Source organism: Anser anser (genome assembly GCF_964211835.1).
Source record: "Anser anser genome assembly, chromosome: 19".
In the NCBI taxonomy this organism is placed as follows: domain Eukaryota; kingdom Metazoa; phylum Chordata; class Aves; order Anseriformes; family Anatidae; genus Anser; species Anser anser.
In genome coordinates, this window is record NC_139740.1 from 14,790,598 (window position 1) to 14,811,173 (window position 20,576).

At 60.3% G+C, this 20,576-nt stretch overlaps 1 protein-coding gene across 15 annotated transcripts in view; it reads left to right on the forward strand.

Moving 5' to 3' along the window:
• The window catches only part of TBC1D16 (TBC1 domain family member 16), a 31,894-nt gene extending 26,826 nt beyond the window's left edge, over positions 1-5,068 (forward strand). For 12 of the 15 annotated variants that reach the window (XM_083804983.1, XM_083804989.1, XM_083804978.1 and 9 more), the window contains 3 exons: positions 1,085-1,264; positions 2,167-2,313; positions 3,044-5,068. In XM_083804983.1, coding sequence (XP_083661109.1) covers positions 1,085-1,264; positions 2,167-2,313; positions 3,044-3,289 — 573 coding nt within the window. In that variant the 3' untranslated portion in view covers positions 3,290-5,068. The remainder of the gene's footprint in view (positions 1-1,084; positions 1,265-2,166; positions 2,314-3,043) is intronic. The other 3 variants (XM_083804981.1, XM_083804982.1, XM_083804980.1) reach the window with 1 other exon arrangement.
• The last annotated feature ends 15,508 nt before the right edge of the window (positions 5,069-20,576 follow it).

Here is a 20,576-nt window from a genome sequence, read left to right on the forward strand (position 1 = left end):
TTAGAAGAACACCCACCATAAAGCAGTTGTCTGGGCTGTTGGGTTCCAGCGTGCAGAATCACACTCCAAGGCTACGAAATAACTGATGGATAAAATTAATCCCAGGTGACTGAGGCACTCCAGAAGCAGTTATAGCCAATAAATTGTCAGAGTAAACTTGCCTTGGCTATGTTGAAGGATGCTGATTCAAGGAATCTTTTATGATCAAATGTATTTAGGGTGGTGCTTTCTTTTTCTCTGCACTGCTCTCAGGCAGACAGAAGACTCACTGCTTTGTTTCTTTCCTGCTTTAGGGGCATTTGGTGTGAATGAGGCAGAGCAGTCGAACTACAGCCGTCTTCATGGGCTTTTATGAAGCCCATTTTGAAGCCCGTTTTTAATAGAGTATTTTAATGATGTCCAAATGAAAAGCCTTATGTATCAGACAGAATTACTTAAAATAAGGTCACCTTGCTCAAAAATGGGAACTTTTTAGTTTAACAGTAATGTCAGTAGTTTACTGGTTAAAATCCTAGAAAATGCATTTTAAACCTGAACAATCCCTGTCCAGGTCACGATGGCACCAATTTAAAGTGGTAAACTCGTGGTGGAAACCTCATGGGACGCTGCTGGTGAGGTGCAGTTAGTTAACGTACAGATTTATCTCTGTAATGTGCCTGTAACAGTCAGCCTTTCTAAAATCATTTCCACGTTGCTCGGCTTCTGCTGAAATGAAATATTGTAGATAGCTACGTCCTTTCTTTTCTCTAGTTTTTAAGACTCTAGCTTCATGCTGCTTTCCTCAGCCTGACTCTCTCCCCTTCTTTCTTTTCACAATGTAGCTGTCATGGGATTTTCTTTTCACCCTCCCTCCTTCCTTGTGAAATAGCTGCAGTGGCCTGGGAGCTCCGGCCACTAATGACAGACCCAAGTGTGCTCCTGGCTGTGCTGTAATAAGCTGGCTGCGCACAGGCCCGTGTGCAAGCTGGAGCTTTTTGTGAGAAGGGAGAGCCGGGGCCAGCACTGCTGGAGCCCAGGTCTGGCACGCGGTGGGGGGCTCGCGGGGCGGCGAGGGCGGTGGCTGAGCTGAGAGCATCTTTTCCAGATGTACCTGCGAGAGCTGCTGCGGCTCATGCACCCACGCTTCTACCAGCACCTTTCTTCCTTGGGAGAGGATGGCCTGCAGATGCTTTTCTGTCACCGCTGGATCCTCCTCTGTTTTAAACGGGAGTTTCCCGACGCTGAGGCTTTGCGCATGTGGGAGGCGTGCTGGGCTCACTACCAGGTTAGGCACTGGGAGACGGGTACGGCTCACAGCGGGCAGCAGCGTGCCCTTTGCTGAATCTTCACCATCTCAGCGAGTGTTGCAGGATTTCCTTAAAGGCTCTTAGTACCAAAGTATCCAAAATAAGTTTGATTGCAAGCATTCCCTCTTCTACAATACTTTTCTACCTGAGGCTATGACATGTTTTAGTCTTAGCCGTGCTCTAGTTTGATTTGCTGTGGCTCACCTTGAAAGAAACTAAGAGTGATGCAAACTGCAATGGGGCTGCCTCATTATGGAATTGGGGGGCTACTTTTACTGCTCACAGACCGATCAGCTCAGATGGTCCCCACTTCATTTAAAATACCGTCTGTTTGCCATAGTACTGAACTCCTTAAGTATTCTGAACATTTGCAGCAATGACACCTGAAAAGTCTTTTCCAGCAGCTTTAATTCCCTGTGGGCGATTTCCAGCAACCTGTGAGATGTCTCGGGGAGATTTGGAGTAGATACATTCGTGTTTCTAGATGTTACAGAGGGCCTGTAACTATCAGAGGGGTATATCTGTCGAGCAGAAGGATGGATGCCTGCTTCTTTTACTCGGGAATGTCTGGGCTTTAAAAGGAGGCTTTTCAGAATGTGCTGAGCATCCACTTCTGAGGTTCAGGCTTCTCTTTAACAGCTGGACAATGTCTGCTTTGAAAGCTGTGGTCCAAACCAGTGTGGCTCCCACACTTAAAGGCAAGAGACTTTGACTCAGCTGTGATTCAGAATTCACCAATAACTCACTTTCTGAGTACCACTAGGCAGAATTGCAAGGAGAAAAAAATCCCTGCTAAGGACGTGCTTGTGAAGGGTGGGGAGATCTCTGCCAGGTCTCTGCCTCCACCTGCTGTAATCCAGCCCCTGTTTTCTCATTGCAGACAGACTACTTCCACCTCTTCATCTGCGTGGCCATCGTGGTGATTTACGGGGACGATGTCATTGAACAGCAGCTGGCCACTGACCAGATGCTGCTGCACTTCAGCAACCTGGCTATGCACATGAATGGAGAACTTGTACTCAGGAAGGTAAACGCCTGCATGCTGATGGGGGCCAAGTCTCAGGTCCAGGAGATGAATCAGAGCATCGAGAAAATGAGGGACTGATGCTTAATCTTCTGTATGCCCCTTCTTGTCTGGAGCCTGGAAGAACAGGATGCTGCTATTTGCCTGGAAGCAGTTTTGCAGGAAAAAAAAACAAAAAGAGGTAGTTGTAGAGTGCCTAGGAGGTCACAGCATGGTTGGGGTGACCCTTGCACAAGCTCAGGGAATCAGCAGACAGAGCGGGTCATCTTTGTGCCAGGGTCCCCAGTCCATCTGGGGCCAGGGGTGACCGCAGAACATGCAGGGTGCTGCGGCGGGCACAGCACCACCTCTCCCCCCGCTGCTCTCAGCAGCAGCTTGTGCAGGGAGGCCAGGGGCTGAGCGGGCAGCGGGGCTGGGCAGCAGAACAACCTGACAGGCACCGAGACGCGCTGCAAGCAGCAGCACTGAGCCCGGACCGCTGCAGCTGAGCAGCAAATACTCGTGTTGTGCTGCTGAGAGGCAGGAGTCCGGTGCTAAGAGCAGCTGTTTCTAAATTCACCTGCTGGCAGCGTCTCCGGTGCCTTGTTTAACCTCCAGCTTTGAGTTCAGGAGGAAGTTTTGACTCCTGTAGCGTAGCTGAGCTGGAGCACAGGACAGGAGCACGCTGGCAACCCCTGTGCTTTGGACTCGCCCTCTGGTGACGAGGAAATGACTTTGTCTCTCTCCTCTCTAGGCGAGGAGCCTGCTCTATCAGTTCCACCTGTTACCCCGCATCCCCTGCAGCCTGCACGACCTGTGCAAGCTGTGCGGGACAGGAATGTGGGACAGCGGCTTCATCCCCGCTGTGGAGTGCTCTGGCCATCACCCAGAGTCTGAGAGCTGCCCATACGGGGGACTGGCAGAAGAGTCTTCTCCTAAACCAGGAAGCGAAGGCAAGAGAGGCTCGAGAACGCGGGACGTCTTCGCCTTCCGAAAATAGCTGGAGAGGAACAGGGCGCGACAGCGGAAGAGGGAAGGGCAGGAAGGATGTTCATAGGAAAAAATGTTGAAGAGAAAAATGGAGGGATAGCTTGTTGAGACTCCTGGGAGGACTGAAAGGTGAAGAATGGAAGAGGAATGGGTTCAGTCTACAGGAGAAGCAAATGTCAGTGCGCAGTGGTGGAACCTGAGCGAAACGCACCAAGCCAGGAACAGTGCTTGCACGAGTTTGGATTTGGTTTTCTTAGAAACATGAAGTGTTTCTAGATCTTAACAAGGACTTTTTATTCTGCCTCTGGGATTCGACTGGTTAGCAACCAGGATTTGTTACTTTCTAATGAGAAATGAGAACGCTAAAGAGAGCCAAGTACAACCAGCAGCATTTGTGGGTCAGGTGGAAGGAGCAGAGCTGAGGCAAAGCCTCTCTGCAGTGTCCCTTCATCAGAGCACACGTGCACTCTTGCTTCAACCAAAACAATGCAGCTTAGTGGCTTCTCTATAAAGCCATGACGATCATTTTAATTATAATCTGCCAAAAATAAACCTGCAAACTGTTGGGATTGCAGGGAAGGTATCTGCTTTGTTGGCAAGGAAGAACTGGTCACCTAAAGGTCTTGCCTCTCGTTCTTTCTTTTTTTATACGGTATGCCTGTTGGCATGGTGTTGTTTGTTGGTTGTTTCTTTTTTTTCCCATTTGTACAGAAAGTGTACAGCCACAGGTCTTAAAGCACTGCTTTTCTGTAGTCAGGGTATTTCATAGCCGCCTTTCAAAGTTTACTTCTTCATGACATTACAGCAAAGCTGCTTCTTTACGCTGACAGCCACAGACTTCAGACACTTGTTTATGGAATTCTGTTCTTTCCAGTGTATTTCCCAATCTGTTCCCTTTGGCTCTTCTCAATTACTGCATTTTTTCTGTCCTTATTTATCTTTGCTGTAGGCTGTAGCGAATGTGCTCCAACTGGACTCTGGGCTCCTCAGCTGGTGCCAGTGGTACATACTCTTCCCCATATTGAAATGAAAACGAAACTTGGTTTGTTGTAGCCACTTTCGCTGAGCTGTCTTTGATAAACGTTTCCCTTGAAGTATTTTTGACAGGACAGCGCGTTTCCACTGCTGTCTTCTATAAAACTTGCCAACAAGAAGTGGAGCTGGGGCCTTGAGCGCAGCTGTGTTGCCAAACACGGAACGACCTTACCAAATTCAGTGGCATCCAAAGGTGTGTCCTGAGCCGAAGCTTGTGCCAAACAGCCTGGACAATTGCTTCCTTTAGGAATGAAAACAGAGGCGAGGTGGCCGTGGGCTGTGCTGCCTTCGCTGCTTCCTCCTGCACGGCGTATGAAGTCTCGCAGTCTTCTCCGTGTTGTCTTGCTCCCTCAGTGCAGCCCCTCGGCTGCTCTCACACAGCGGTGCCGCTCCGGCAGGGTGGGCAGCGCCTGCTCACCTTTCGGCTCTGCCTCTCGGGCACGTTTCTTTGTTTGCAGCGCGCATGGAAAACCCCGTGCCCGCTCTGTGCTGCGGCAGGCACCTGCATTGGACAAGCAGATTTCTCTAAAAGTCGTCTTATCCCCAGCCTGCTCTGGGGTGCGTGTGCTGTGCCCCTGCGGGAGGTGAGGCTGCCGGTGGGGACCCTTCAGGTGAGACCAGGACATCCCCGGTGCTTTCAGAAGGGCACCGAGACCTGACCCTAGGCAGGCACCACGCCAAAGAGCAGCTGTGAAGCAGGGAGTTCTCGGAGATTTATGACATTTCAGTGGATAATAAAAGTCTGTGTGAGCCATTCGTGTGCACGTTGCTGGGCAGGCTGGGTGCTGCACCCTGTGGTCAGGTACGGGGCTTGGCTGGGCACCGTCCCGCAGCCTGGGTGCTGGGTCTGGGTGCTGGGTCTGGGTCTGAGCTGCTCCCACCGGGCTGCACTGCCTCCAGCCTGGGGATGCCCAGAGCTCTCCAAGTATTCGTGTAAATGTAGGCTCTAAGCAGCAGCGGCCAAATTACCTTCCGAAAGCCCGCATGGTAGCAAATGGTGGCAGCACCTTCCTGCCACGCTCCCCGTGGGGACAGGAGGCAGGCACCGCTCGCTGTCACCTGCGTCCTCATGCGGGACAGGGGTGACCATAAGGCTTTTGCAGCCCCCACGAGGCACTCGTCGGTGCTGGGGGTGCCCAGGGGTCTGGTTGGGAGCCCTGTGGGTGCTGTGCTCGGCACGGGGCGGGCGCTCGCTGCTGCAGCCGGCTGGGAGGCACCAGCAAACACCGACCAGAAGATCCGGAGCTGGTTTTGCTGCAGCAGCCGTGCCCAGCCAGCAGAAGACAATGGGAAGAGATGAAGTAGATAATTTCTAGCATTATTTTTCCACTGTTAAAATGTCATTCAGCAATGTGGAAATCACTCAGGATTTGTTTAGTTAAAGGCTGCTGCAGTTCTCCCACGCGTGGAAAAGCTGGCTGTCTCTGTTGGAAGCAGCGCTCGGCTGCGTGGGAGCACCGCCACGGGATCGGCGTGCCGCCCCCCTGACGGCTCTCCTGGGCCTGGTGCCACCCATGGGTCCCACCAGTTGCCAGGTGTCTGGGTGCTGCAGGCCACTGTGCTCCCTGCTGCGAGCTTCCCTCCCGCAGTGCCCTGCGCTCCCCTCCCCGGGTCGGAGAAACCCCGCAGAGCTGTGGCCGGCTGCTCCCCGCTCGCTGGGACTGCTCCTGCCCTGGGTAACCTGGTTCCACGTCCACAGACTTCTGAGCTTGTTTAAATCCCATGTTGGAGGGCGGTGGGGGGCTGTAAGAGCAGCTCAGCCCCGTCCCGGGCAGGATGGATGGGGCCCTGGGCACCTGGTGGGTCAGCCCAGTGGTCCCCAGTGCGGAGCTGGGCACGGCGTCTCTCATGGGCAGCCCGTATTGCACAGGGGCATCCTCCAGCAGCAGCCAGGGCTTGGGTGCACCGCTTGTCCCTAGCACTGCCCCAGCCTCTCACAAGAAATTTCTCAGATTTCACACAACCTGGGCAGGCTCCGACAGCGGCGAGCCAGGAGAAGAACAAGAGAGAGCCAAAACGCGTGGTGGGAGGCGAAGGCTCGGTGAAGGCTGGGGCCGGAGGGTTTGCCAGCACTTCGGGGTCCCCTCTGGCCGTGTCACCCGGTGGCGGTGCAGAGGGAAGGAGCCGTGTCCCGTCTCGGGTGAGGCCGGAGCTGGGGCTGCAGCCCCCGTCCGTGCCGGCTGTGGTGGCGGTGCCGCGCCGTGTGGAAGAGAAAAGAGAAAAGGAAAGAAAAAGAAAAAAAAAAAGAAAAAAGATGAATCCGGCCCTTGCAAAGTGGTGAAGTGAATCATAGAAACAATGACCCTCGTGTGGCTTCCCTCCTGAATTGCTGCCCTGTTCATTGCATTAGCTGCAGCCAGCAGCCAAAAATAGACCCTTGCAAAGGTAAATAGTCAGCATAAGCCTCTTTAGGCAGCCTTGAGCCGATACGTCCCCCTGCCTCCTGGTGCCAGGGAGCACGGGAGCGGGGAAAAAGGGAAACCAGAGCCCTGCCTGGCAGGGACGGGGCCGTGGAGCCCGTGGAGCCCGTGCTGCATCTGGGGCCAGGGCGAGGGCAGCGCCGGGCAGGGGCGGTGAGAGGCTTCGCTTCTCCATGGCGTTGAGCTTTAACCAGGCCGCAGGCCGAGGCCCTGGGCCGGCACCGGGGCAGCGGTGTTCAGCCAAACTTCAGTTTCTCCTGCAGGGAGAAACACTTCCAGCTGTGAACTGGGGCAAGGAGGCGCTGGGGTGAGCTCGTTCTCGTTTGTAGGGTGAGCGATGTGTTTGGACACGGCTGTTTTGTTCAAGGGACGCTGTCCGTCAAATGAAAAATTACAGCTCAGGAGAACAAAGAGCCTCACCTGAGTTATTACGAGCACCAAAGAATTTGGAACCCAGCTTAGCTTTCCCCCATGGGCTGGCTGATTAATCTTCGTGTCTCTCTTGCTTGGGTCATAAAAATAGACCAGCCCGGCTGGCTTCCGCTCATGGTCACATCCTGCTCCGGGCGCTGGCCCTGCCCTGTCCTGTTTGTGCTCAGCGCCGCAGGGAGAGGTCCACGCACCGCCCGTTGCTCGCGTTTAGCAACAAAACACGCGGTGAGGTCTCACGGCGCCTTGGAGGAAGAGGTGCCGCTGCCCGGGGTGCGCACCGAGGCTGCCGAAGCCGGGAGGATTTGGTCGGGCCCTGCTGGGAGGCTCGGGGCCAGCAGCGAGGCCGTTCCTGGGCTGCCCACCACGGCCTGGTCGCCACCGCCAGCCGCTTTCCGGCTACTTTCTCTCCCTTGATTTATTGCGATGAAGCACATCCGTGATAAACCGTGCTCCGGCAGCTGTTACACCTGACGAGGTGCAGTGGGATTTTCCTTGCACTTCACCAAGGAATTGCCTCTTCCCAGTGGCAGCTGAGGACCAGCCTGACCCAGGACAGGGCCCCCAGCCCCACCACCCCACTGCGGCCGGCACAGTAGGGTTCTGCTATCGTAGGGTTCTTCTTTTTGGGGCTGGGCTCCCAGACTGGGGGCAGCGTCTGTGGACCAGCACCAGCGTAACATCCCTCTGTGCCGCGTGGCAAATGCTGCCCTCCTGCTCCAAACGGGGACACTTAAATACTGTGCCTGAAACTGATGAAGGAAATACAGTTGTTAGAAATAGGCAGCGCCAGAGAGGCTCTGCAGAGAGGAGCCGTCCATGGGCTGCCCTTCCTAGCCCCTCAGGAGCACGCTAGGCGTGGAGAGCACGGCTCGGCCAGCGGAGTGCCAGGCTCTGTGACTCCCACCGCGGTGCCAGGACGGGCAGTGCCCAGGGCAGGGGCTGCCCCAGCCGCTCCTCGGGCTCCTGGGAAGCCCCTGGTGCAGCCTGGAGGGATGGAGGGATGGAGGGATGGAGGGATGGGAGGATGCAGGGATGGAGAGATGGAGGGATGGAGGGATGGAGGGATGGAGCAATGCAGTGATGCTGCGATGGAGCGGGCAGCGTGGCCACGTGCAGCTCCTCCAGGCTCCGCTCCCCCAGACCAGGGCATCCCTGCCCACCCCTGTGGCTCTGCTGTTTTGTTTTCAAACCTGTCATTGTCTGCAGGCTGTTCTCATTTAAACTGATGTTTCGCAGCTCACCTTTAAAACAAAGCCCGAGTCTTCCCATGGGAAGGGAATATCAAAGAGTTTTTTTTTCTTTTCCTCTGTTTCCCCTTGCAAGCCTGGTGCTGTTTTGTTCACAAACTTGCATGCCTGCAAATAAATAAATAAACAGAGACATACCATGGTGCAGTGGTACAAAAAGCAGGAAAACAAAACAAAGCTAAAGCAAAATGCCTCCTCCTTGTAAACTTCCCAGGGCCATCCTTGGGGCCGTGCCGTGCCAGCAGTGAACACCCAGGGTTAGGATCTGTTTTCCAGCGGGAACCTGCTGCACCCCATTGCTGCTCCAGCTGCGTGCCACCAAATGCCCACATCTCTGTTTTGCTGGACTCATGGAGCTGCACCCCAGCGATGTCATCACAACTCTAATGAAGGTGCTTTTTAAGCAGAATCCACCAAGCTGCTGTCCTTGTGTGAGGTCTTCAGCACCCAGAATTGCCTTTGAGGAAGCCGGAGTCTGCGGCCAGGCTGGGTGCGCTGAGCTGTCCGCGTCCCTGGGGCCTGTGACCAACCCGGCCACATCAGGGGCACCCCAAAAACACATCAATGAGCCCAGGGACAAAGCCAGCTGAGGTAACGCCATGAAAAGGACCTGGTTTGAACCAACATTTCTGGTGATTTTGATTGTCCAGCGTTTTTTCCTGAATGGCAGAAGTTCCCCAAGCACCCCCAGCCCTCCGCTAGAGCCAGGTCCCCTGGATTCAGCCAGCTGCAAATTCAGTCCCTGCAGAGCTCCTGCTTCGTGCAGCCGAGCAGCAGGAGGATCCAGAGGAGGAGCAGCCCAAATCTGCTCCTGGTATTTCTGTTTCTGTTTGGTTTGGGTTTGTCTTTTAGGAACCACAAACAAGTTCGTCCGCTTCTGCCTCTGCCTGCCGCTTGCCCAACATCGGCGGTGGCACCGGCGCCCAGGGCGGTGGCTCAGCTGCAGCGCGGCCGGACGGCCGGCATCCTGCAAACCTCAGGTTTCTCGGGTGCTGTCACGTTGCAGAGCTCAGCATCCTACGGGCGTGCAGGGCCGAGGAGCTCTGCCTTGAGCTCTGGCTGAGCTCAGCAAGGAGCTGCGGGTTCCGCGGCGCGTCCAGGTTGTGTTCGCACGCAAGCGCAGCTCCCCTGGCTTCGCTCTTGTGATACCGCCCGGCTCCTCCCAGCTCCTGGAGGGAGGCAGCGCCGCTTTGCCAAAACATTTGGGGATGGGGCTGATGGCTCCTGCAGGACGTGGTGCCAGCGCCGTGCCCGCAGCCTGTGCGAACCCCTCCCGGGGCTCTGCTGGGCCCCACCAGCCCTGCTTTGGGCAGCGACCCCGACCAGCCACGGCACAGCCCTCCAAGCCATCCCAGCCAGCCCACGCCAGCCAGGGCTGTGTTGAGCCGTGCCTCCTCCCCCTCCTGCACCCCGAGGTGCTCCACAGGTGCCAAAGCCACCTCCAAGGCCTCCAGAGCCCAGAGCTTCCCTCCGGCCGCCTGCAGCCTCAGGGCGCAGGGGGGGCCATGTGGGAGTCCCAGGCATGCAGCACCCTGCTCAGGCAGCACCCGGCTTTGTGGGGTGACTTCAAACCCTTCCCCGTGGTCCCAGCCCCGAGCAGAGCCCGTGCTGCGGGTGAAGGCAGAGCCCTTGGGCATCACTGGCAGCGGGGAGCGAGAGCACCGCAGTGGGTGGGCAGCCCCCGGGTGGCTCCAGCAGCCGGGGCCCGTCCCAGGAACCCAATTCCCACATACTGCACGGGGGGGGGGGGCAGGCGATGAAGAACTTCCAGCGGTGACTGGAAACCTTGGAAACGGCCCAAACACCAGCTGGCCTTTAGGCCTTCTGCCAAGGGTAATAAATCTGCCCCAGAGGCTGCGCGGCTGCAGTCAGTGCTGGGCGGGCGCTGGCGGAGCAGCCGTGCCGACGGCTCTCTCCTGGGGCTGGGGGCCAGCGGGGAGCGCGAGCCCCGGCCTCGGCGGCCCCGGCGCAGCCCCACGGGGTGCACGGGGATGTGGCACAGCTGGGGCTCGGCTGTGGCAGAGAGGAGCCAAGCGAGGGCCGAGCCCCGCCGCTGGGAACGCCGCGCCAGCAGCTGTTGGCAGCAGAGCCGCGTGCAGCCACGGCGCTGCGCTTCGTGCAGGAGAGCTGGATGCACCGAGCAGGGTGAGGGGCAGCCTCCCCAGGCTGGAAAAATCTCTTCGTCCCTTCCTGCAGGCGTGTAGGAAGAGGGTCGGGCCCAGCTGCCGCAGCCGCCTGCACCGAGAGGTCACAGGCACGGTGACGCAAGCTGCCGGCAGCGCGCCGTCTCCGAGAAGCCCGTGCGCTCAGCCCTGCCTGCTGCCAGCACAGCGGCGGGAGGAAAGGGTTAAGAAGCTGCCAGCCTGGGGATGAGGCGAGGGAATTCAGCTGCTGACGCAGGTAGGAGATCTGCAGGCGAAGCATCCCTGGTACAGACACGGCAGCGTCACCACCTCGCCGCGAGCCCCCCCCCGTGCAGCACGCGCAGTGCACGGGGCAGCAGGCGACCGGCAGCTCCGCAGCGCAGCAGAGCAGGGGCCCCTCCTTGGGCTGCTCCTCTGCACCGAAGACCCCGAATTCCGGGTGCTGCCCAAGGTCCTGCGGAGGCAGGAGCATGCTGGGGGGGGCCAGAGCGCTCCCACCCCTCTCCTTGCTGCCTGGCACAGCCCTTCTCCTGCAAACCGCCACCATGAGCGTGCGCTGGGCACCACCATGCACCCGGGCACCACAGGGGTGTGGAAATGCCCTGCACAGAGCCCTGCCCACAGACCCCAAGAGGGCGAGTGCTGCGGGGCAGTCGATGAGGACCCGCATGTGCTGACCTTTCTGTTCTTGAAAAATCACTCGTCAGCAGCTCAGGCAATAAAAAGACTCAGAAGGAGCAAGGCTGGAATTTGTGACATGGGAAGAAATGGCTGGCGGAGACGTTCTGCTCTCAGGGTGTCTGGGATGGGATGGGATGGGATGGAGTGGGGTGGGATGGGATGGGATGGGATGGGATGGGATGGGATGGGATGGGATGGGATGGGATGGGATGGGATGGGATGGGATGGGATGGGATGGGATGGGATGGGGTGGGGTGGGGTGGGATGGGGTGGGATGGGATGGGGTGGGATGCGATGGGATGCGATGGGATGGGATGCGATGGGATGGGACGCGATGGGATGGGATGCGATGGCATGGGGGTGGCCTCCCAGGGGGCAGCCAGCTTGTCCATGGGACCTCATAATTTGACTTCTCCTGCGCTTCTCCTGAGCACAGCGACAACACAGCACCCCTCAGGCCCAAGCAAATAGCTGGAGCAAGCCCCGAGCTTGCCAGGTCTGGGACAGTCCCAATGAGCCCCCTGGGACCAGGGGGATCCTGAAATGGGAGTCTTTTCCCTTGCAGATGCATCAGCTGCTTGCACATGAGCTCTGCAGAGCCACTGCTGTCAGAGAATGGGGCAGTGGCGGCCGTGGTGCTGGGACTCAGCACTCACCTGGCGCATCAGGCTCTGAGAGCGGGCACGAGCCAGGGGCTGCTTCCACCGAGCCACTGCCACGGCCACCTTGCTGCCCCCCTGGAGCCAGCCATGAAGTCAGGCCCTATGGAAATATAATAGGATAATCGATGGCCCATTGTTGCTGGGCTTAATTTAGCCATTCAGGCGGGGAGCGAACAATGTGAATGTGCGTAAGCAGAAGCCGAGGCAAGAGATGAATCAGCCCCGAGTCCTCAGCGGCGCAGGGGCTGAGCGGGGGCAGGCAGAGAGGCTCACCTGCAGCCCCCGAGCCCCGCAGCCGCAGCATGTGGGGTGCCAGCAGTGCAGGTAATGGGGATTTACTTTGCTTTGTGCAATGCCAGCTCTAAAATGGCTGCGCTTAGTGTAAAATGCCTGCATTGCCAGAACACCCTTGCAAGCGGACCCAGGAGCAGGGAAGCTGCTGGAACAGCCCATGGCCGTGAGCAGGGCACCGTCTCGGGTTGGCTTTCCAGCCTGCACCCAACCCAACTCGAAAGGTCCCAAAAGTGGCATCTGGGGAGAGCCCCAGCACCCATCCAGCTCGCCCGCTGCAAGCCCAGCCCGGCACATGGCCCGCATCTTTCCAGCTTTCCTGCTTTGCCCCGCTGCTCGGCAGTGCCCACCCCGATACCTGGGGAATCGCCCTTCCTTCCTCCTCACTGTTTATCTTCTGCACATTCCTCCGGGCTGGCTCACACCCCACCCTGGCCAACCGGCAGGTATGCGGCACATTCAGGCTTTCCTTGTAAATTAGTCACTCTGCTGTGATCTGCTGGTTATCTGCTTCTCTCTGTTCTCTCTGGGTTGTGGTCAGCATTTCAACCCCTGCCAAGGAAATCCTTGGGGTCGATCAGAGCAAGACCCCAAAGGGATCTTTGCATCGATCCACAGTGTCACCAGCTCCACGTTTTTCTCCATTTTGCCCTCTGGAGCTGGCAGGTTGGACTACACCCACCCCACATCTGCTGGAGCCCAGCTCGCTGGCACCTCCAGCTCTGGTCTCCAGCTTGTGCCGCAGGAGGCCCTGCCCCAGCTCGGTTCAGCCAAAACACTTGCACCGAGTTCACCCCTGCTGTTTCTGCCACCCCTGCGTGCATCCAGCTCCCGCTCCGTCCCCCACCTCAGCTCCTGCCCCAGCATCTCCCCCTTGAGTCCCCCGGAGCCCGAGCGTCCCCTGGGATGGATTAGCAGCGCGGCTTCAGCCCGGAATTCATCCTCGTGCCTCCAGTTCCCCCGTATCAGCATCTGCAATGCCTCCTGGGCTGGTCTCAGCTGCGGACGCCCCGTGTGCTGCGCAGCATCGCTGCCCGTGGGTGAGGGCGATGCCGAAGGAGGGCAGCCCCGGCTCCCCCAGCCCCAGCTCCCCCAGCCCGGCTCCCCCAGCCCCGGCTCTCCCAGCCCCGGCTCTCCCAGCCCCGGCTCTCCCAGCCCCGGCTCTCCCAGCCCCGGCTCCCCCAGCCCCGGCTCCCCCAGCCCCGGCTCCCCCAGCCCCGGCTCCCCCAGCCCCGGCTCTCCCAGCCCCGGCTCTCCCAGCCCCGGCTCCCCCAGCCCCGGCTCCCCCAGCCCCGGCTCCCCCAGCCCCCCAGGCCGCACTCGAGCCCGTGCCAGCGAGCCCCGGCCCGGGGCTCCGACAGCCGGGGCACTGCGGGGGGCACTGCGGGGGCCCCAGCCTGGCCCACCGGGCCCACGCTCCCCCAGCACCCGTGGGTGCAGGGAGCAGCCCGGCCCTTCCCAGGGGCGGCAGAGTTTGGGCAGGGCCGGCCGGGGGCCCCGAGCATCCCCCGCAGGGGGGCCCCAGCCCCGGGGGGGAGCGCCCCGAGCCCGGCCCCCGGCCCGCCGCCAGCGCCCTCCCCACGCCGCCTTTTATGGCCCTGCTGCAGCCGCGGCCCAAACATGGGCTGCGGGAACGGCGGGGCCGGGAGCCGCCCCGGTGCCCCCCCCCCAGCCTGGGGGCCGGGGCTGAGCCGCCGAGGGTCCGCACCTGGGGGCCCCCCAGCACCCTGCAGCTCTGCACGCCCGCCCCTCTGCCCCACGCAGCCCCCATCCCTGCCCCACGCAGCCCCCATCCAGCCCCCGTCCTTTTCCCATCCAGCCCCCATCCCTTCCCCATCCAGCCCCCATCCCTGCCCCACGCAGCCCCCATCCAGCCCCCATCCTTTTCCCATCCAGCCCCCATCCCTGTCCCACACAGCTCCCTTCCCTTCCCCATCCAGCCCCCATCCCTGCCCCATCCAGCCCCCATCCCTTCCCCATCCAGCCCCCATCCCTGTCCCATGCAGCCTCCATCCCTTCACTATCCAGCTCCCATCCCTTTCCCACACAGCTCCCTTCCCCATGCAGCCCCCATCCCTGCCCCATCCAGCCCCTACCCCTTCCCTATCCAGCCCCTATCCCTTCCCCATGTAGCCCTCATCCCTTCCCCGCATAGCCCCCATCCCTGTCTCATGCAGCCCCCATCCCTGCCCCATGCAGCCCCCCATCTCTTCCCCATCCAGCCCCCATCCTTTCCCCATGCAGCCCCCATTCCTGCCCCATGCAGCCCCCATTCCTGCCCCATGCAGCCCCTATCCCTTCCCTATCCAGCCCTCATCCCTACCCCACGCAGCCCCCATCCTTTCCCCACGCAGCTCTGCCTTTTGCCCCACCCCGTACCCATGTCCCGGTGCACAGTGACACTTTGCACACTTCCCTGTCCCCCCCCAGACTGCAGGGCCCCATCCCTGGCAGCCTTACAGTGTCCCGGCACGGCTTGCACCACACCGGGGCAGAGGCACGGCCGCGGTGCCGCTCGCAGCGTTGCACGTGAACGAGCTGGGGCTGGGACAGGGCGCTGGGTAACCACAGCCCAGCTCCCCACTTGGCCCTGGGGAGGCGGAGGGGAGGGGACAGCTGGCACCGCCACCAGCCGTGGGGACCCTGCTCCCACCTGGCACCCGGGCAGGGCTTGGGGGACCTGTGGCTGGGCTCGGGGGACGCCCGTCCGGAGGAAAGGGTGTGCCCCCGCAAGCACCACGGGCGTGTGTCAGAAACGAAAACGGCCTCCACCGTCCCCAGAGTGTCACCCCCGGGAGCAGGGCTGCTGCCTGTCACCGCAGGGGCTCCCGCGTGAGGCTGTCCCACGTCCCGGCCACCAGGACCTGGCACCCCATGCCCCATGGGTGCAGGCAGCGGGGTTCAGCGGGGACGTGGGGGCAGAAAGGGGAGCGGGAGCAGGGCGGCTGGCCGGGGCTGCGGGCTGGTGCCGCGAGGGGCAGATCTGGGGCCGAGCTCCGGGCCAGGTCTGCGTGTGGGCTCTCAAGTGTGAGCGAGGCAAGGAGGCTGTATTTCCTGGCTGAGGGCAGTAAATCCTCGGGGACTAGGACAGGGGCTGTGTTTTTAATGACAGACCTCCATGAATCAGTGTTACAGCCGTCCGCGCGCCCCGCGGACCCCGGCTGCCTGGCGGATCCTGCATGTCGGCATCCTTTCCTGGAGCCCCCAGGCCGAGGGGCTGTAGCAGCAGACCCTCCTAGGGCCGACGCTCCCGTGTGTCCTCTGCGCTCTTACACGTGGCCCCGAGGCTTTTTTCTGGTCGAAGCGGCAGAGCTGCTTTGCTTTGGCTCCTTCTGCAGAAGCACTCGCCCAAACAGGGCGGCTGCACCGGGACAGCGGCCAGCGCCCGGCTGGCTCTGGGGCTGGGGCCAGGGCAGGACCAGATGCAAAGCGCAAAGGGAGCGTGGCACAGGTAGGAAACGGGGCGTGTGGGAAGGGCACGTGAGCACGGCTGCAGTTCGGGGATGTGTCACCTCAGCAGAGGGCTGTGGTGAGTTTTCCCATCCTTTTCCTTCTGCAGCCAGGTCAGCCCAGCCCCGTGGAACGGTGCAGGGTTTGTCAGTGCCCTGCGAGACGGCTTCCTGGCACCGTGATTCCAGTTCTTTTTTGGAATGGGGCTTCCAAAGTCTGGAAAGCTCAACAGGAACAGCAAAACTTCGGACAAACATCTAAAATGCCCTTCTGCTTTGGGCTCAGAGCAGCACTGCTGACCCAGAGCTTGGGGAGGCTCCTGCAGCCCCTGGAGCATCCTGCCCTGGGGCTGATCCCAGCCAGCCCGCGAGCAGGACGAGGGCCGGCGGCCCCGAGCACGGCCGCACGCTGACCCGGGAGGGAGCTGCTCCACGCAGGGCGAGCTCCTTAATCCAGCAGGGAAACCCAACCAGACCCAACAGCTGGAAAAGGAACTTGTCCCAGCTGTGGCTACAAACAAAGCATGTTTTCAACAACAACTCTCGACCTCTTTCGCTGGCCTGGGTGGAGCTCCCCACTGCATGAAGTTCCCGTGTGAAGACCCGTTGTGAACCTAAATGCTGCTCAGCTCGGGCTTGGGGGCCGGTGCTGGAGCCGTTGGGTCACAGGTGACACAAAAGTGAGTGTGATGTCCCCTTTGGGTCCCCAGGGCTCCCTGGGCACCATGGGGGCATTCTGGTGCTGTCCCATGGCAGTCAGTGTGTACACAGCACTGAGAGCTGGCCCCAGCAGCGTCCCCGTCCCCCATTCACGCACCCCGGTGGGAAATGCCTTTGGGGTGAATTTCAGCCGTGCTGCGCATCCCGGGAGCGCTGGCGAGGGGCCGGGCCATGCCCGGGCAGCTGCAGGAGCGCGGGCAGAGCCCAGGAAGCGAAGCATCTCTCACGCTGCCCGAGAGACAGCTGGAGTTCCCAGAACCTGCTCAGCATCCCCAGGGGAAAACAGACAGCGAGCAGCAGCCTAAAAATAGCTGCTCAGGGCATACGCACTCACCCGAGAGAAGGAGAAGTGAGAAGGGAGCAGGTCTGCAGCTTTCCCTGGAGCAGCCCCCAGCCCGGCTGTGGCACCGCGCAGCCGAGCACAAGGACCTGTCCCTCCTTTCGAGGAAAATCAGCTCTGCCCCTTCCCGCACTCGCCGCTCCCTTGGGCTACACGGAGGCCTCCCTTTGCTCCTCCTGGCTGCCCTTTTGCCAAGTGGTGACCCTCAGCAGCGCACGGTGGCTGGGGCTGGGCACCTCTCAGCACCGGTGCTGCTGCTGCCCAGATGCTCCCAGCGGCTCCTGCTGGGCTCCTGTCCTCTGTCCTGGGGCTGCTCGTGCTTCGGTGAAGCAGTGCTTCCAGTCTGCAAGAGAGCACTTCTGCCGTCCCAGCATCTCACACGGCGACACCACGCACAGAGGGACCCAGCTTCCCGCGGAGCTGCCGTCCCTCTGGCGAGGGGACATGCTCCCCATTAAAATATCCCGAGGAATAAGCAAAAGGGGAGGGCTCAGCGGCGAGGTTCCCCTGCCCGGCGAGGTCCCCGCTGTGGGGGTTTCTCAGGCTTCTCTGCAAGGCAGCGCCCTGTTCTCACCGAGCTGCTTTGCCATCTCGTGTGTGAACTGCAGTCTTTGCTCCCGCAGCACCTTCACCCGACCGCTGGGCACCAGGGGACCAGGCAGAGCCATCGCCCGGAGCCCAGGCCAGCGCCACCCCAGGCATGGGGACGGGACTGTTCTGCCAGGGGCGCGTAGTGCAGGATCCCCAGGAGTCCGGTTTGGGTCTGTCAGCAAACACTTGGCTTTACACAACCAAACGCAGGCATTGCCAGCGGGGCCGAGGCCGGAGGAGCCAGTCGAACCAGTTGGAGCCCAGTGTGCTACTGGTGCTGCTCACCCAGCCCCATGCACGGCACGGCTGCTGCAGCAGGGTGGGAGCCGCGCACGGGCGGCTTGCCCTATTTAACGCGCACAGTGGACTCGGGGATTATTAACCTTTTCATGCAAGGACTTTTTACACTGTGAAAATCCCATCCAGGCCCAGGGCTGAGCTTGTTGCAGCGGCAGTGCCCTGCGCTGGGTGTGGGTGCTGAAGCACCAGGCAAGCCCTGCACATCGCAAGGAGCGGGCGGCTGAAGCGCGCTCCCCGCTGCACAAAGCACGGCCAGCTGCGGGCCTGGTGGGGTGCAGAAACCCCCGACCCCTGGGTTCTGCTCTGAAAGCACAAGCGGTCTCCACCCCCATGCAAACCTGTGCGCTTTCCAAAGGGTTTAAAGCAGCTCGACTCCGCTGGACTAAGCAGCTTTATGGAAGAGAGCTCTCTACTGACAGTGTAATGCACGGAGGGCGGACAGCATGCCCAGTAAATCTTTCCGAAACCTTTGAAAACATAAATACTTGGTGTAATCCGCTGAAGGGATAAAGTGTCAGGGCAGTGGCTGGGCTGGTGAAATCACGTTGCAATCAGCCACGGGCAGGCTCCGGCTAAACTTGCAGGGGCGATGCTGTGCAGAGCAGAGCGGGGCGGGCGGAAGGAAGCCGGCCGGAGGGAAGGCTGCCGGGGAGCTGTGCTGCTGCTGCGGCTCAGGTGCAGGGAGGATGGAAACTGCCTGACCACAGAGCTGCACGCTCGCTTCCTCCCGCTGCCTGCACGGAGCAGCAGCGTGCACAGCCCAGCTCCGCTGCTCGGGCGTGCGGCGGGGCCCGCTCGCACCCGGCCACGGCCAGATGGCGCGAACCAGCCACGCCGTTCTGAAACCGAGGCCTCTCTGCCAAGGGCTGCATTCGGTGGCTGCTGGGTCATGGTGACGGTTTTGGCAAAGGGAAGAAGCCCGGGGGCGGCAGCCCCTTGCGCCCACGCAGCGGCACTCGGTCGCGCTGTGGCCGCTCACTGTGCTGTGGCCACGCACCCACCTCCGCAGGAGCAAGGACGCTGCTGGTGGCTAAGGACCAGCCCGAGCCCCCACACTGCATGGCCACCGCACCGCGTGCCGGCTGCTCCATGGTGCCACTGCCCCGGGGCCACCGATGGGGTCCCTCTCACAGCGCCCAGTGCCGCAGCGTCCCCAGGGCCACAGCGTCCCCAGGGCCACAGCACCCTGGTGGCCGTGCGGCTGCCATTGCACAGGGGTGGGATGGGAGCGAGCGGGGCAGGGCTCAGCCCAGGGCTTGGTTCCACAGCGCTGGACAAGGGCTGGGGACGCTGCTGTGACCTCAAAGGCTTTGCCTGCACCCCAGCCAGCGCTCGGCAGCCCCGCACTGCAAGAGGGGATGCTGCTGACAGGGCCTTGGCCTGCACCTGCAGCTCCTGAAGGCTCCCAGCCCAAACCAATAACTATTCTGCAGGCAGTCACCTGTCTCACCTCCACACCACGCTCCCCTGCACCCAACCCAGCCCGCTGCCATCGGGTGGCTTGTAGCAGCGCCGGGGTGCAGGCACAATGGCAAAGCAATCAATTCGTCAATGTCTGCCCGTGAGCAGCTCAGGAGGAGCAGCTCGGCCTCCTCCTCGGCCTGGGAGGCTGCACGGAGGCTGATCCCGTGCAGGAGGATTTGCTGTGCTGGGAGCTGAAGCGGCCGGGCCGCCCCTCCCTGGGGAGCACCGGGGGGAAGCAGCACCGAGAGCAGCGGGTGCAGGGCCGGGGCTGCCGATCCTGCCAGCACGGGCAGCCCGAGCCTGCTCTGCAGCCGCGTGAGTGGAGGAGTCAGGTTCTGCTGCAGATGGCGATTCCAGCGGCACCCATTATTGCTGAGGTTTAGGTGGTGGTTTGTTTCCCAAGGATGGGTTCAGGACTGGTTTTCCCTGTGTTTAATGCTCTCAGAAGGATGATGCTTTTAAAAGAAACTCCAGGCAGAGGTAGTCCCATCTTCTCTGAGTTCAGTTACCAGAATGTCAGGATGATGCTTGTGTTTTTCAAAACCCAGATCCTTCCCAGGAAGCTGGCTCCCTGGCTCCCACGTGGAGCTGGAGCGATCTGAGAAGCTCCGGCGAGGCTCACCGGGGAGCTGTGGTTAGCTGTCCACCGGCACAGCTGAATCGTCCGCCCTTATCCTGCCATCAGACCACACGGGGCAACCACTGTGCCCGGCGATGGCTTCGCAAGGTCAAGACTTTGTTTGTGCTAGATAGAAATCTTAGCCTGCCTTTCTAGAAAAGGACAGAACCCCGGAGGTATATGCTTTGACTCACTGTTAGAAGTCGTTTGGTGGTTTTGTTCATTAAGAAGCGCGATGGGAGGCCAGGCTTCTCCTTGCGGTGATGGTGGAAGGCTCTGCCTGGAGGGGTTTGTCCTTGCCCTCCACTACGGAACGAGCTGCAGCCTCTCAGCACGGCTCCTGGCTCGTGCGCGGGACTCCGGTGCTCCCCGCCTGCCTTTTGGTGCAGGGGAATCCTTGCTCAGTGTGTTTTCCTTGGGGCTTTATGTCCAAAATTAAATCTGCCTGCAGCAGCTCCCTGTTTGATTTTATGGAGTGGCTCAGAAAGTTGAGCTCTCTGAGGCTTGCAGCGTGCTGGCGCTGTTTATTTTTTGATGGAAGTTTGCTGTGATTCCAGTGGATGGAGATGATTGGAAAAGCTCACACAAAACATCCCAGCCCCTCCATAACTCGCTGGGCAGCTGAGCGGCTCCTCGCTGCTGCCACCAGTGGATTGCAGCCTCGGCGGGAGACACATGCGCAGACACATTTCTGACGGAGAAAATCTCATAATTATACTCAGCTGCCAAGAACAGCATCAGCTTAAGTGATAAGAGGCAGAAGAGAGCTCAGCCCTCTCCAGGGCTGCTCGAGGAGCCGAGAGAAACCACGGAGAAGGTGCAGGATGAGGCCGCTCACGCTGCACCAGGCTTCCCTGTGGCAGGCAGGGGATTTCCATCTCCCCCTGCCCCAGACCTACAGC